The 16,402-nt window shown below is 43.5% G+C and overlaps 2 protein-coding genes across 7 annotated transcripts in view; one reads left to right on the top strand and one right to left on the bottom strand.

Moving 5' to 3' along the window:
* Window positions 1-660, top strand: part of LOC125768522 (NACHT and WD repeat domain-containing protein 2) — a 7,954-nt gene extending 7,294 nt beyond the window's left edge. Inside the window, exons 10-11 of the mRNA XM_049436289.1 lie at window positions 1-200; window positions 287-660. The exon at window positions 1-200 is cut by the window's left edge and continues 1,459 nt beyond it. Of these exons, the coding sequence (XP_049292246.1) occupies window positions 1-200; window positions 287-496 (410 nt within the window). The 3' untranslated portion in view covers window positions 497-660. The remainder of the gene's footprint in view (window positions 201-286) is intronic.
* A 4,771-nt stretch (window positions 661-5,431) lies between these two features.
* Window positions 5,432-16,327, bottom strand: LOC125768496 (protein mini spindles). Of its 6 annotated transcripts, none has more exons than XM_049436244.1 (8): window positions 15,901-16,326; window positions 13,518-14,777; window positions 9,972-13,450; window positions 9,293-9,658; window positions 8,924-9,113; window positions 7,982-8,837; window positions 7,850-7,908; window positions 5,432-7,370 (listed from the first exon to the last, which is right to left on the bottom strand). In XM_049436244.1, the coding sequence occupies exons 2-8, from the start codon at window positions 14,604-14,606 to the stop codon at window positions 7,068-7,070; spliced, it is 6,342 nt and encodes a 2,113-aa protein (XP_049292201.1). In that variant the 5' UTR covers window positions 14,607-14,777; window positions 15,901-16,326; the 3' UTR covers window positions 5,432-7,067. The 6 variants fall into 6 exon arrangements, with proteins under 6 accessions (XP_049292201.1, XP_049292203.1, XP_049292202.1 ...); XM_049436246.1 differs by lacking the exon at window positions 15,901-16,326 and adding an exon at window positions 15,415-15,876; XM_049436245.1 differs by lacking the exon at window positions 15,901-16,326 and adding an exon at window positions 15,426-15,876.
* Window positions 16,328-16,402: the final 75 nt, after the last annotated feature.

The raw sequence follows: 16,402 nt of genomic DNA, 5'->3' as shown, positions 1-16,402 counted from the left end.
GAGTGTTCCGCACAAACGATGCGGAGATGATCGCCAACTATCGCATGCAGGCGGAACTGACAGCAATACGCAGCACGTCGGACGGACGCAGTTTGGTGCTCGGTACGGTTGATGGCTGTATCTCTGTGCTTGCTATTGCCGATCCGAAGAAGGACGAAATGCAGCAGTTCCTCAAAGAATTACCTTCGCGTGATGCAAATGTACGATGATACAGCTGCGAAGTGGGATTCTGAAGCGAAGATGCGTAATTAATTTTGTTCTTATTCTGTCTCCTTTTTTAACACAGTGGAAGAAAAAGCTTGCAAAACAGAAAGCCTCGGCCCGGTTCAAGGCGGCGATGCGTTTGGCGTCCATTTCAACCCGCTTTGGGACGCCGATGGATGACGATGAGGATGATGAGGAAGATGATGGCGCCGCCGGTGTCAATAATGGTGATAAAGCAGCAACCACAGGAACGACACCGGAACCTACGGTGGCCGCCACCGAAGCGGAGTAGTTTTAGTGTTGACATACGTTGAAATTCCTTTTCTTCACAATTTTTAAGGACCCTGCATTGAAGCTGGTTCCCTTTGAACTTATATCTCTTATATAACGATCGGTTTCATGTAATTGAACAAAGGTTATCAATGCAAAAGTAATAAATTCACATGTTACAATTTACCATTGCACTTTGTTTTTGAAGGAAAAAACTGTTTTTATCAAAACCTCAAACGGACGATCTTTGTCAATAATTTTGAGTCCAATACGAAAGGGAATCGATCAACAAAGCTAGGAAAAATACACATTTTCCATCAGACTTCGTAAAGGTGCGAAAGCTCGAGCAGGACATTGATGCATTTGTATGCTTAGTAAGCGCAAGATCCAAGAACAATTTATTTCATTCAATTATCTTTTTTTAATTCCTGCATTGCAGTAGAGATGTGCAAAGTGAGTAACAGTGAGATAGTGAGTTGAAACGTTGTATTGAACAAGTTTCGTTCACTCACCACACGAGGAGTTTTAGCGATTCTTTTTTCACTTACTCACTCATGAGTCGAAGCATGTAGCCGTGGTGAGTCGAATTGCAAAAAGAGTAAATACGTGAGTTGAAACGAAAGTGTGCGAGTGAGATGAAACAAAAATGAATTGAAACGAATCGAACCAAGTTCCATACCCTGTTTGAGAAAATGTAAAATTTTCCTCATTTTTGCACCAAGTTTTGCCTATAAGTCGGTTGGTATCCAACGGATCGCCAAACTTTAACTTGTGGTCGATAGATGGCACCAATGGCTACATTTTCTTGTTGGACGGCCAAGCAGATGTCTGTGTCAGAAGTTATTCGAGGAACCAAGTTCCTTACCCTGTTTGAGAAAATGTAAAATTTTCCTCATTTTTGCACCAAGTTTTGCCTATAAGTCGGTTGGTATCCAACGGATCGCCAAACTTTGACTTGTGGTCGATAGATGGCACCAATGGCTACATTTTCTTCTTGGACGGCCAAGCCCTCAGATGTCTGTGTCAGAAGTTATTCGAGGAACCAAGTTCCTTACCCTGTTTGAGAAAATGTAAAATTTTCCTCATTTTTCACCAATGTAGCAAAATTTAGAAATGTGATATATTTTAATGCGAATTTGTTGCATTAAGTTTCTTTTCACTCAAATAATGCTTTAAATTAAAAAAAGAATTTAAAATCAGAAAAAAAATTTCAAAAAATTTTCAACTCGAAAATTTCATAAGGGGTACCCCTTGCCATTTTTTTGAGAAATTTTTCAAAAAAATTTAAATTGATTTATTTTAATGCCAATTGGTTGCAATGAGTTTCTTTTCATTCAAATAATGCTTCAAACAAAAAAAAAAGAGTAAAAAATAATAAAAAAATGTGAAAAATCTATAAAATTGAAAATTTCATAAGGCTCATTTTTGCACCAAATTCTGCTTATAACTCGGTTGGTATCCAACGGATCGCCAATCTTTAACCTGTGGTCGATAGATGGCACCAATGGCTACATTTTCTTCTTGGACGGCCATGCCTCCAGATGTCTGTGCCAGAAGTTATTCGAGGAACCAAGTTCCATACCCTGTTTGAGAAAATGTAAAATTTTCCTCATTTTTGCACCAAGTTTTGCCTGTAGCTTGGTCGGTATCCAACGGATCGCCAATCTTTAACTTGTGGTCGATAGATGGCACCAATGGCTACATTTTCTTCTTGGACGGCCAAGCCCTCAGATGTCTGTGCCAGAAGTTATTCGAGGAACCAAGTTCCTTACCCTGTTTGAGAAAATGTAAAATTTTCCTCATTTTTCACCAATGTAGCAAAATTTATAAATGTGATATATTTTAATGCGAATTTGTTGCATTAAGTTTCTTTTCACTCAAATAATGCTTTAAATTAAAAAAAGAATAAAAAATGAGAAAAAAAATTTCAAAAAATTTTCAACTCAAAAATTTCATAAGGGGTACCCCTTGTCATTTTTTTGAGAAATTTTTCAAAAAAATTTAAATTGATTTATTTTAATGCCAATTGGTTGCAATGAGTTTCTTTTCACTCAAATAATGCTTCAAACAAAAAAAAGAGTAAAAAATAATAAAAAAATGTGAAAAATCTATAAAATTGAAAATTTCATAAGGCTCATTTTTGCACCAAGTTTTGCCTATAAGTCGGTTGGTATCCGACGGATCGCCAAACTTTAACTTGTGGTCGATAGATGGCACCAATGGCTACATTTTCTTCTTGGACGGCCATGCCTCCAGATGTCTGTGCCAGAAGTTATTCGAGGAACCAAGTTCCATACCCTGTTTGAGAAAATGTAAAATTTTCCTCATTTTTGCACCAAGTTTTGCCTGTAGCTTGGTCGGTATCCAACGGATCGCCAATCTTTAACTTGTGGTCGATAGATGGCACCAATGGCTACATTTTCTTCTTGGACGGCCAAGCCCTCAGATGTCTGTGCCAGAAGTTATTCGAGGAACCAAGTTCCTTACCCTGTTTGAGAAAATGTAAAATTTTCCTCATTTTTCACCAATGTAGCAAAATTTATAAATGTGATATATTTTAATGCGAATTTGTTGCATTAAGTTTCTTTTCACTCAAATAATGCTTTAAATTAAAAAAAGAATAAAAAATGAGAAAAAAAATTTCAAAAAATTTTCAACTCAAAAATTTCATAAGGGGTACCCCTTGTCATTTTTTTGAGAAATTTTTCAAAAAAATTTAAATTGATTTATTTTAATGCCAATTGGTTGCAATGAGTTTCTTTTCACTCAAATAATGCTTCAAACAAAAAAAAGAGTAAAAAATAATAAAAAAATGTGAAAAATCTATAAAATTGAAAATTTCATAAGGCTCATTTTTGCACCAAGTTTTGCCTATAAGTCGGTTGGTATCCGACGGATCGCCAAACTTTAACTTGTGGTCGATAGATGGCACCAATGGCTACATTTTCTTCTTGGACGGCCATGCCTCCAGATGTCTGTGCCAGAAGTTATTCGAGGAACCAAGTTCCATACCCTGTTTGAGAAAATGTAAAATTTTCCTCATTTTTGCACCAAGTTTTGCCTGTAGCTTGGTCGGTATCCAACGGATCGCCAATCTTTAACTTGTGGTCGATAGATGGCACCAATGGCTACATTTTCTTCTTGGACGGCCAAGCCCTCAGATGTCTGTGCCAGAAGTTATTCGAGGAACCATCTTCCTTACCCTGTTTGAGAAAATGTAAAATTTTCCTCATTTTTCACCAATGTAGCAAAATTTATAAATGTGATATATTTTAATGCGAATTTGTTGCATTAAGTTTCTTTTCACTCAAATAATGCTTTAAATTAAAAAAAGAATAAAAAATGAGAAAAAAAATTTCAAAAAATTTTCAACTCGAAAATTTCATAAGGGGTACCCCTTGCCATTTTTTTGAGAAATTTTTCAAAAAAATTTAAATTGATTTATTTTAATGCCAATTGGTTGCAATGAGTTTCTTTTCACTCAAATAATGCTTCAAACAAAAAAAAAGATTAAAAAATAATAAAAAAATGTGAAAAATCTATAAAATTGAAAATTTCATAAGGCTCATTTTTGCACCAAGTTCTGCTTATAACTCGGTTGGTATCCAACGGATCGCTAATCTTTAACCTGTGGTCGATAGATGGCACCAATGGCTACATTTTCTTCTTGGACGGCCAAGCCCTCAGATGTCTGTGCCAGAAGTTATTCGAGGAACCAAGTTCCTTACCCTGTTTGAGAAAATGTAAAATTTTCCTCATTTTTCACCAATGTAGCAAAATTTATAAATGTGATATATTTTAATGCGAATTTGTTGCATTAAGTTTCTTTTCACTCAAATAATGCTTTAAATTAAAAAAAGAATAAAAAATAAGAAAAAAAATTTCAAAAAATTTTCAACTCGAAAATTTCATAAGGGGTACCCCTTGCCATTTTTTTGAGAAATTTTTCAAAAAAATTTAAATTGATTTATTTTAATGCCAATTGGTTGCAATGAGTTTCTTTTCACTCAAATAATGCTTCAAACAAAAAAAAGAGTAAAAAATAATAAAAAAATGTGAAAAATCTATAAAATTGAAAATTTCATAAGGCTCATTTTTGCACCAAGTTCTGCTTATAACTCGGTTGGTATCCAACGGATCGCTAATCTTTAACCTGTGGTCGATAGATGGCACCAATGGCTACATTTTCTTCTTGGACGGCCATGCCCCCAGATGCCTGTGCCAGAAGTTATTCGAGGAACCAAGTTCCGTACCCTGTTTGAGAAAATGTAAATTTTCCTCATTTTTGCACCAAGTTTTGCCTATAACTCGGTCGGTATCCAACGGATCGCCAATCTTTAACTTGTGGTCGATAGATGGCACCAATGGCTACATTTTCTTCTTGGACGGCCAAGCCCTCAGATGTCTGTGCCAGAAGTTATTCGAGGAACCAAGTTCCTTACCCTGTTTGAGAAAATGTAAAATTTTCCTCATTTTTAAGCAATGTAGCAAAATTTATAAATGTGATATATTTGAATGCGAATTTGTTGCAATAAGGTTCTTTTCACTCAAATAATGCTTTAAATTAAAAAGATAATAAAAAATTGTAAAAAAAAACTCTAAAAATTTGAAAATTTCCTAAGGCTATAGCCTTACCTTTTTTGGGAAATTTAGCAAAATTTATAAATTGATGTCTCACGTATTTACTCTTTTTGCAACTCGACAAACCATGCTTACCCTCATGAATGAGTAAAATGACCGAACCTTAACTTATACTCTTATGCCGGGTTTTTTATGACTCCAAAATGAATCGTTAAACGAGCTGACTCCTAATAACGACTCATTCACTCTGAGTTGACTCACTAAAAAGAGTTGTTATTCTCATCTCTACATTGCAGTTCAATTTGTGAATGCATTCTTTAATGTTATCAATTCGGATGAATCACAGCAAAAAAAAACAACCGAACACGAAGCAAAATCTTTTTACATGAATTAATATTATTCAAATATAGTTGTTGTTTGTTTTTATTTTCATCAGGTTAAGCAATTCTTGTGAGACTGATTACGTTGTGTTGAATGCTATCCGTTTCTGTCTCAGTGGTTTTGTTTTCTTTTCTTCACTCCCAGAGACATTTATCAATATACCGTAATTGATTCGTAATCACAACACAGGAACGTCCAATTTTGGTGTAATCTGATATTGCAAGATAACACATATCTCAAACAGAAATCTCGTTATACACACTCACGCACGATTCCGAATGCTTTTTGTTAGGCAAAACAAACTGACCGCTATCTAATAGCACTACTAAAGAAACACAAATAAACAAAATCAACTCTGTTCAACTTTCCCCGTTTCAAGCATGCAATCAACGGTGGAGAAAGTTATTTTAACGTTTGCAAATAGAGGTCATGGAGAGGGAACATCGTAAAGAAAACGCTGTGGTCTAAACGTAACAAATTCCTACGCAAGCAGATTAACTTTGTTGCTGAAGGTTAACTATGCGCGTTTTTGGTGTATATATTACGCCTGTTTTTCCACTTTTTTTTTGTTTTTGGCTAATATATTTCCCAACTGTTGTCTCCCCGCAAACCCGATCCTTATGTATTTGCAATATGTAGTAGTGGTGAGAGGTTTAAGTAATGTGTATATAACCTGCAAGTCTTTTCAAAAAACGGATGTGTTTCACTGGTATGAATTATTCGATAAAAAAGGTACATATTTTCAACAGTTTCGAGAGGAAAATCCTAAACAGCTCGTGTTTGCAACGCACAACACTAACCAAAAACTAACGTTGTACACTGCACACTGAGAACAGACAAAACAAAACCATGTGTGATGAATCTTGCTTAATATCTTTCGAACGCTACACGAATGCATTACCTAGAATAAGTTAAAAACGCAGTTCAAAATAACCCTAACGCAATGTAACGTGAATGATGGGGTAAAAAATGGGACCTTAACTTCTAGTACGTGGTTTGCTACTCGTGTGCTCCAACAAGGGTACTGAGGGAACCGGCCAACATACAAGCGGCAGCTCCGAAGAAGTGATTTGTTAGTATTAGAGACAAACTTAAATTACACGTTCAGTCGTAAAATTCAACACAAACAAACCCGGAGCGGAAATAATTAGTGGGACGCATCTTAGATGCTGCCTAGTCCATCGGCGTCGCTTGTGCGCTAGGCGTAATGTTGATGTTCTGTTATGGGTGCTGCACTTATTGCTCTAAACGCAACTATTTCTTTTAACTAGGTTCTGATGGATGTTTTTGGGGGAGGGGGGTTAAGGACGTGGGAGGAGATTGGAAAGATTGAATGGATGAGTATTTCTTTTTTTTCTTTTCGGCAGGATGTGTCCCAACCTGCACGAGCAGAAGAGACCCAAAGAGAGACAAAGACGTAATACCGTGCTGAACAAAAGGGCGTTACACGCGTTTCGCCGTGGAATGTTTGCTGATGGCATCATCATCATCATCATTCGCACCCCATATACACCTGTAGAATTCCCGTCAAAACGTGTGTATGCCGCCAAATGTCGGTTTAGAGTATACTGACTGACCGATCCTGACCGTTTAGAGACTCTTATCCTCTTGATGCCTTTCGTGCAGAGAATTCACTTATGTTGCTTTAGTTGCTCTAATTTTTGCTGCAACAATTCGCGACGCTGAGAAGTCGTACCACCACCTACGGGCGTTCCGGTGTGATTGGCTTCATGCCCCAGCCCCATCCCGTCCAGCCCTCGGCGAATGCTGAATTTGCTTCCCTGCATTTGATTAAGGTTTAAATTTTCGTCCGTAATTATCCCACCGCCGGTCACCGCCGCACTACCGAGCGTTGCTGTTGTCCCGTCTAGTTGCGTCCCGGTCGTCCCTAACATGACTCCACGATTTGGTTGCCCACCAACAGTTGTTTTTTTCTAAAACATTAAACAGTAACAATTAGTAAATAATTAACAGCTAGCCTGCGTATGTACATAAAGCATTTATAAAATATATTTATCATCTTTTAACCGTTTTACAGCAACGAAAAAGAACAGAGATCTAACCCCCCAGCTGTATTTCTTCTCTCTCTCTCAACGGTAGATTCATTTCACGGGAATTCACTAATAGAGTTTATTGACCAAGCCAACTATCCTGAAAAGTAACAGTAACAAGTAGTACTTGATAATGTTTTAAAATCAGTTTTGCTTTCGTTTCATTTGCTATTTTTAATACATACTGTATGCAAAATTATCGAAGGTACGTTCTAGTGAGCAATGAAAGTACAATCAACAAGCATATGAATCCAATAATTGTCTTCAATGAATTGAAAATTGTAAAAAAGTCATCATAACTATGCTCCTTAGTTATTTCTCTTGTGTTACCCCGAAGCATTTGAAATATTTATATCACTTACCATAAGGTGATTTAGTCGATCCATCCAAAAGTCCGGATTTTGTTTGTTTTGTGGGCCACCTGGCAGATGATATAAACAAACGTTTGTTAGCATTTACATCGATTTGCGTTAAACGGAATACAAAAACCTTACCTTTACCACCGTCAGCACCGCTTTCGACGCTAGCATTTACAGCGATATATTTCTGATACTCCGAACCGACCACCGAGCCATTACCGTCCCCGTCACCACTGATCATGGTGCCGCGCGTACCGCCATGGTTGTTATTGTCGGTGTTTAGTGCGTTATTCTGGGCGGTGACCATCATACCCGTTGCTGTGCCCGGTCGTAACGAGGGTGTGTTACCGCCTGCTTCACCATCACCGACCAACGCCGTACCCGTCGCATCCTTATTGATGTTCTTCAGAATGCGCAACACGTACGAGTGTAGCTCCGAACGGGTCGGGATCGTGTTCAAATGCTGCAGTATTGCGTTACCTTTGATTTTGGTCATATTGTGTATGATGGTTTTAACTGTGCGCAGCGGCATATCGGATGGTCGCGATTGCCACCAGGTCGAGGGAAGGGCAAGCATAAACTCGTGCACCTCGAGCAGCACGGCCTCATAATCGAGCTCGGCCAACCGGTCCGGTATGACCTTCACGTTACGCCAGATGCACTTCATCTGTAGATCGGTAAACTTTGGCAAGCAACTGGTCTGGCAGGATTCCTTCAGCAACCGGATGAGGGCACAATTCATGTAGGTAAAGTTGGTACGATCGAGAATCTTCAGACAGATACCGTTTACCACCTTTACGAACTGTGCATCGTCGATACCGGTTACCAGACGATTGTCTGCCATCAGTCCCAACAGCACGGAGATTATGTTTTTGATCGACACGATCGTCAGGTGCTTTCCGAGCGATTTGGAGGCGAAAAACATGAAGATACTGTGCAGCAATGGTTGATAAATGGTCATCGATTCCGCTATCGGCTTTTGCTGGATATTCTGCATGGGTTGTAGACGCGGCGAATGAAATGGTTGGTCAAACTTAGGGAAAATCACGAGCAAGAAGTAAGCTACAAAATGCATACCTTAAATTGCTGTAGTACGTGTTGTATGTACATTTCTTCATATCCACGCAGTACGGCTTGTTTCTCCGGCGATTGCATGATATCCGTTAGCTCGTTTAAGGCGGCATGTGCAGCGTAACTGTCCGTGTTACCGATTCCGCGTATAATGCGTACCAAGTTTTGATCCATCTTTGGGAGAGCATCGGTCAAACTAGAACAATAAAATAAAAAAAACAAAACGAAACAGAATATTTTGTTATCAGATCTAAAACCAAATTGAAACAAATTGTACCGAAAATGTTACAATTTAAATACATTATGTTTCATCGTCGACTAATACAATGCACTACTTAACATTTAGGAGAGAGAAATAACACCATTTCCTAATACCTTGGTACGACGACAGGAGGCGCAGGTTTCGGTTTGGGGATCAGTCCGCTACCATCTGGCGAGGGGCGAATACTGGATACCGTGTGTTGATGGTGGACGGGCGATTCGCCCGGTCCGCCAGAACCCGCAGACGATAGCAGGTTGCGTTGGGTGAGCTGTCGGAATTTCTCCTCCGGATAGGATACACCGTTCACGGCGATCACGGTCAGCTCATCGTAGATGAAGGCGTCATCGATCGGGTTTAGGGCGGTTTTGCCGAGATCATCTGCCTTCACCCAGTTCCGTTCGATATCTGCTATCACATTCTCATCGAGCTTGAACGGACCCTTCACCACTCTTGGCTGTGGAGGCTCCGGTACAATTATTCTACAATAGCAGGAAAAAGGAAATAAATACACCCAACACCCCGCAATTTAGTTACTGCTACTTGTGAAAGACTTTTCAGACAGAGCCAAGACAAAGGACATGACAGAAAATTACGAAGCAAAGACATCACACACAAAAAGTAACCATTACAGTACAGAAGGTCTACGTAAGGTTAACAAGTCAGAAGGTGCTATTAGCCAAAAGATGGGAAATTGCATTTAGTTGACATTCTGACCTATTAACCTTTTGCTTTTATGTGATTAGTGTCGAATAGAATGTGACATCTGAAGCTGCCAAAAGCCTTAAAACTCACTTCATCGGTACTGCTACGGCATCCGCATGCGAAGGTATTAATGTTTCGTCCTCATCCATCACGTCATCCGCACCGGTATCAACACCACCAACGCCAACGACGGTGGACGATAGTGCTTGTACCGCGGGAAGGATGCTTTCCTTTCCCACGATCGTAGTTTCGTTGAGATTCGTACCCGGAATCGGTAACTTTTTCACCGGCAGCACCGTCGTCTTTTTCGAGCGCTTGATACGCTCATCCAACATCGACAGATCCTTATCCGACAGCTGACCGATCAGCTTGTAAATCTTTTCACCGGTCAAAAAGTAAGCCTGCACTACAGCGTTCAACGCGGCATTCCGAACCGCATTATCACGATCGGAAATGTGGCGTGCGATTTCCTTCAGTGCGACCGGTTGGGACGGTTGGCACACGGTCAACCCGTACGTTTCAATCAGATATCCCAACTCGTCCAAACATTCCGCACGCTGTCGGGCATTTTTGGATTTCAGCGCATCCATGATGAACACGAACACCTTCGAGAACGGATAAAGCAAACAGATCTGGCGTAGTAGCGTTCGCACACCGTTCCGCACCACATCCTTTGGGTCGCCAATCTTTATCAGCAGATGCGGCACGAACGAGCTACCCTCGATGTCCGCTAGCATGTACTGCCGATCGACCAATCGTTGAAAGACCTGGTTCAGATACTCCAAACCTTTCAGCAGCACGGACGGGTTTGTGTCGTAGAAACGCAACGACAACCATTTCATCACCAGATCCAAGTTGCATATCAGTGCTTCCTCGTTCGTTGCCAAATCTTCCATCAGTGCATCGATCACCTTCAGATGGTACCGGAAGTCCTCGTGAAACATGTTCACCATTAGCGCTTTGTTTACGTTGGCCGTTTGCATTTGCTCCTTAAGCAGTTCGTAAAACTCCTCCCGCGGTGTGGTGAACGTCCACTTCAACACCTTTAGCTTCTGTTCGTCCACGAAACGTTGCTTTTTGAGCCCGTTTACAACCAATAAAGGGGCCAACGAATCGGCATCTTCCTCCTTCTTGCGCGACGAGCCGCCACCACTGCCGGCGCTACCAACACCGGCACCACCGGAACCAGACTTGTCCGAGCCGGCCGAACCGGATCCCAAACGACCGCTAGCACCACCAGCGCCACCGGTACCGGCTGTCTTTGTTGTCTTCAATTTCAGTCCACCCTTGCTAGTGACGGCTGCTTCTTCCGGTGGCGGTGCGGCCTTTGCCGGCGGGAGCTGCTTGACGGGCAGGTTTGGACGTGTCTTATCCAGTGCTGCCTGTATATCCTTCTTCGAGATGGGTTTTTGCTTATCTAACGCCTTCACCATTGCATCATACCCAAGGTGTATCATCACACCCAGTATAGTGTCATTGGCGTTCTTGCGCACGTCCGCACTACGATCCGTAATGTGTGTGTACAGATGCGGCAGTATAGCTTGCAGCTCATCCTTCGGGATGCTCTTCGTGGGCATGTTGGGCAATTTCTCCGCCAGCCACGCGTAAAGTTCTGTACGCAGTGGCGGACTGCCGGTCTTAAGCGCATCGGCTATCATTTCACCGTCGAAGAAATCTTTATAGCCCGCCTGTTCGCCCCACGTATTGATGCAGGTAAGACAAGCGCTTCGGATGAAACTTTTACCATCGCCAAGCCCTTTCAGAAAGCCGGGGAAAAATGCACGCACGTACTGCCGACACGGCGGGCCCATAGCAATGGCCATCTGTTGACAAATCTCGACCGATGTTTGCGCAATCTTTGCATTGCTGTCAACTAACCGTTGCGCCAGCACCTGCGGCAAATCCCCGAGCGTCGGTTTGATGAGTTTTGCTTCAGCAATAATTGTTTGCAACCGCACCAAGCCCTCGTTTCGTGTTTTCCAATTCTTATCCGAAAGCTCCGTCAGCAGCGCTTCCGTTATTTGTCCGGAAATATCAATGCGTGGCAATAGATCGTTCACGTTAACCATCGGTGCGACTTGTTCATCGGCGCCACCTTCGGCTGCGTCATCATCATCATCATCTCCACCGGCGGACGGCGATTTCGCGCTGGCTCCCCGTGTCGGAGATGGAGGCTTTTGACCGGCGCATCGCTCAAATTCGGCCATAATCTGTTGCTTTAAGGCCGGCTTTTCATTGTCGAAAAACATCGTCAACGGTTGGCCCATGAATAGGTACATCGTGCCCAGCAGTGCAATGCCAGCGGTACGTACGGCCGGATTAATGCTCTGAACCGCCTTACGGGCGCTCTCCAGCAGACCCTTCGCCTCGACCTGGAATCCAAATTCACGCAGCGCTGTTGCCACCCACAGCAACACCTCTTGCTGCACTTTGGGTGATTTTTGCTGCTCAAAGGCGAACTCCATGGCGCGCTGCACGGTGTAGTCTAACCGAGCGCCACCTTCGGCAATCGCTGTCAGCAGAGCGGCAGCCGGGGATCCATTTTTCGCATCGCCCAGCTTCTCCGTCACATCGGTAAGTAAATAATCGGCGGTCGTTGTCGTAATGCCGAAACGTTCCACCACCGTTCGCGCTGTGTCGAGCTTCCCTTTCAGCACCTGAAAGTTGGTATCTTTGAAGCCCGGTTTCTTTGCTAGTGAGCGAAGCAAAATTTGCGACAGGCCTGGTTTCGTTTCCAGTCCCGCGATGGCACCGGCAAACGATTCTACCGCACTGAGACGTGTCTTCCAGTTCGCATCCATCAGTCCTCCGAGTGCGTCGGGCGGTAGCATTTCACCCGCCCGTTCGTCGATCTCTTCCTGTGATAGATCTTTTTCCGTGTTTGGTGCCGCCGCCGAAGTTCCTGCTTTAGCCCCACCAGCGCTAGCTCTTCCACCACCGAGAGCACCTCCCGTAGCACTTTTCTTTAGACCACCACCTGATACTACCTTTTTAACGACGGTCGCTGCTGTTGCGGGTCGCTGAACTCCACCCGAACCACCGCTTCCGGATGCACCAACTTTGGTCTCCGACGGTGCCTTCTTAATCGTCGTTACCGCTTTAGCCGGGGCCGTTGCAGGACGTTCTTTACGGGCAGCCGGAATCTTTACCGTTATGACCGCCCGATCGCAACTTTCCTTTATCTTGGCCATCTTCAATGCGTCCACCTCGGTCAGATATGGTGCGATTATTTTCTCACCGACCAGCTTCATGGCGGTTCCGATCGCATCTGCCGACGCATCTCGTACCGCCGGATCGGGTTCGTTCAACGTTTTCAGCAGCGCTGCTATTAGTGGTTTAAGCACCTTTTTCGTCAGCGCGGCAGGTAGGGTTTTGGTGAACGAACGTGCCAGAAAGGAGGCTGTCTCCATCTTTACGCTAGGATTTTTGTTCCCCAGTGCTTCGAGCACATCCTCCAGAATAGCTTCTATCGTTGTGGAGGGATAAATGGCATCAATCGCATCCCTCAGTGCCGTTACCACGTTCGATTTTTTCTCTTTAAACTTTTCAAAAATTGCTGGAACACAAGCCTAAAAAAAGAGTTGTTAAAACATTAATAAGCATTGCGTACAAAAGGTTCGCGGAGCTCTCACTTACCCCCGCATAGGTATTGAACTTCTTTCCCAATCCTTTCGCCAACATAGCTAAACATTTGCCACCGAGTGCCACCAGTACCACGTTCGTGTCCTTTGTGATTACCTTCTTCAGCGCACGCACTACATCGCCATAATCGCCCGGCTGTAGTTTGGGGTTTTGCAGTAACGTTTCCAACGCTTCCAGAGATTCCTTACGTTCCTGCCATTTCTTCGCCTCAAGCTTGTCATAGAAATCTTTCGGCAATTTCGACAATATGTCAACCGGATCGATCAAATCCATGGGATCGATCTCTTCCCGGACATCCCCGCCCTCCGTACCATCACCATCATCCTCACCCTCGACACCATCCACGGCCGAGGCCGCTATCTGTTGCTGCTTTTCCTGCTGCGAGCGCAAATACCGCACCGGGGTAGCTTTTTCGTTGCCAATCTTTTCAAACTCCGTGTCCAGCTCGGCCAGCAGCACGGCCGGCAAGGAAGCAATCTGTGACTTGAACGCTGCCCCAATCCACCGATAAATTTCCACCGTCAAGGTTTTCGATTCATCGCGCACGGTCTTATCGCGGTCGCTCAGCAGGGCAGGCAAACGTTTCACGATCGGTTTGATGTTGATTACCTTGTTGCCAAACTCGCGCAACGCCAGCGTGACGGCACTGACACAGGCGGCAACTATTTTGGGATTCTTTTGCTCCGTTCCTTTCAGCAGCTCTTCCAGCACGGTGTCCTGCTTCTCGATTTCCACGTACATGAGTGTGATTTGCACCGCTAGCTCCTTAGTTTTCGTCTTTGGTGCACCGATGCATTTGGACACGATGCCACCCATCACTTCGCCGACCGTCTTGCCGGCATTGCCACTGTTCTCCACGAACACGAGCGTCGTCTCGAGGCCCTTCTCCTGTGCGGCCGCATTGCTGTCTACGACGAACTTTTTGATCAACCCCAAAAACTTGTTCCACTCCGGGGACTTTTCGTCGTCGATGGTGCGAAAGAGTTTGGCCGCTTCCTCGTACCCGTCGACACGGGCCTTCCACAGCTTGTGAACGCACCGTTCATCGATCGGGAGCTTCTTGTATTCCGTGTCCTCCTCCATCGTTTCTTATTCACGGCTAGGTCAGTGAGTTAAAGTAGTGAATTTTTGTGTCTTTTTTGTTAATTTGCCTAAATTATTTTCTCAAGCTCTGTTGATTTGTCGCGCCCGGCCGCAATCGCAACAACGCGCACTATAAACCCAGATTTACACGTACAGGTAGCGACTGCGGGTCTGTAACGAGGGAAAAGAAAACGACGGAGATGTATTAGTTTTTTTTCTTCTTCAATCCCAATCGTCATCATTAGCAGCCTCTCCTAGCAACGGAACACAAGAGGCGTGCTTTGTTCACAGGAAATCGGCCTTTCTTTTTCTTTGGGGTCGCGCATCACCCAATATTACACGATGATAGGATGGAACGTAGCAGGTAGGCAGGAAATAACACAAAAGCCACAGCAGCCTATTGAAACGATGCCCCAAAACTTTCTCTTCTACGCTATACGCACTGTCGCAGGCTCGCCCATGGTAGGCCACTAACAAACAAAAATCCATACACAACAGATTGTGCAAGGTTCCGCCGGATTGCCTTCACCGGAAAGTACCATTTTAACGTACAGGCATGGGTGGTTTGATGGTCGCACCAAATCTAGAATCATAGTAGGCGCACAACGCGTCGTCAAGTTCATGCTGTTTATCGATTTTACCCCATCGCAACAGCAGTGACAGCAACAACACCAACTTTACCTTGCATGAACCGATGGACGGTTTCACTTCCGATAGGCGCGCTCGTGTAAACGCTTTTCCTACCTTCCGAAAACTGTACGGTGACGATCGTTTAGCTAATTCACAATCTTTCCCAACTCATCCTCACCTGGCACGTACCCATGAGACGATCAGCAACCGATTTTAGCCTATTTTTGCTGCAATTTCCACAGACGGAAGATCCAGCCAGCAGGAAAACACCATTGCACTGCTCTAGCACTAGCTGCTCTCGCTCCCGATGACAAACATGTGTGTGGTGGCCATTCTCTCTGTTTCAGCTGCTCTCTTTACTGGTAGTATTGTTCGAAAACGAAACCGTCTTGGCATACGCTGCTCGCGGCGCATTTTCCTCTTCTCTCTGGCCCTCTGCACACCCCAGACACATTCCCCGCTTGCACTGATTTGCTTCCGAGGAAATGCACGAGAGGTACGGATATTTATTCCGTCATTTCTCTACATATCTTCATCTCTGTCAATCGTTGCTGCCTTATGAAAACAGAGCGACACATCCACCACATCCACCATCCATTTCTTCATTACCCCCGGCCCAAAACCATTACCCGCTGAAAAATGCATCCATTTTACACTAACTCACCCAATTATTTCGGCTTCCTGTATTAATCACGAAGTATACCTTCCAGTTCCGCACGCAGAATGATTCATTGGACCAGATTCAAAACGCTATTTGATCTGCAATGATCATCGACGGTTTACGCTATAATGGCGTTCGGGTTTCGGAACCGCTTCGATTGTGCTGATCGGTTCACACAACAGTCTGGCTGTACTTGGGGCGATAAAACCGCTGCACGGTAGCACCGTGAGGTATTTCACGATAAATGCTCTCAAAACACAACAAAACACAAACGACAATAAAAAACGGAAACAACCAACGCGAAAACGAACACGCACTGCGCGATTTACACAGTTCCTTTTTTTTTGTTCGTTAGCGCAGTGTGTGTCGTTTTCTTCAAACAGCAGCAGCAGCAGCAGCAGGGAGCGATGAAACGGTTTTGTGTACAGAAATGGCGAGAGCGAGAGCGCGCAATCTTTCAATTACAGTGCATTGTGTCTATGGTGGTTAGTTCAGGTGTCTAACT

The sequence above is a fragment of the Anopheles funestus genome, chromosome 3RL (genome assembly GCF_943734845.2).
Source record: "Anopheles funestus chromosome 3RL, idAnoFuneDA-416_04, whole genome shotgun sequence".
NCBI classification, from domain to species: Eukaryota; Metazoa; Arthropoda; class Insecta; order Diptera; family Culicidae; genus Anopheles; species Anopheles funestus.
The sequence above is the reverse complement of the archived record's forward strand: the minus strand, read 5'-3'. Positions and strand labels throughout refer to the sequence as shown.

What these genes read in the sequence shown, in the direction of transcription:
- LOC125768496 (XM_049436244.1), bottom strand. Translation starts at nt 14,606, where the DNA reads ATGGAGGAGGACACGGAATACAAGAAGCTCCCGATCGATGAACGGTGC. An exon ending in AGTTCAATACCTATGCGGGG is followed by an intron (nt 13,451 to 13,517) that starts GTAAGTGAGAGC and finishes CTCTTTTTTTAG; the next exon opens with GCTTGTGTTCCAGCAATTTT. An exon ending in ACGTACTACAGCAATTTAAG is followed by an intron (nt 8,838 to 8,923) that starts GTATGCATTTTG and finishes CAACCCATGCAG; the next exon opens with AATATCCAGCAAAAGCCGAT.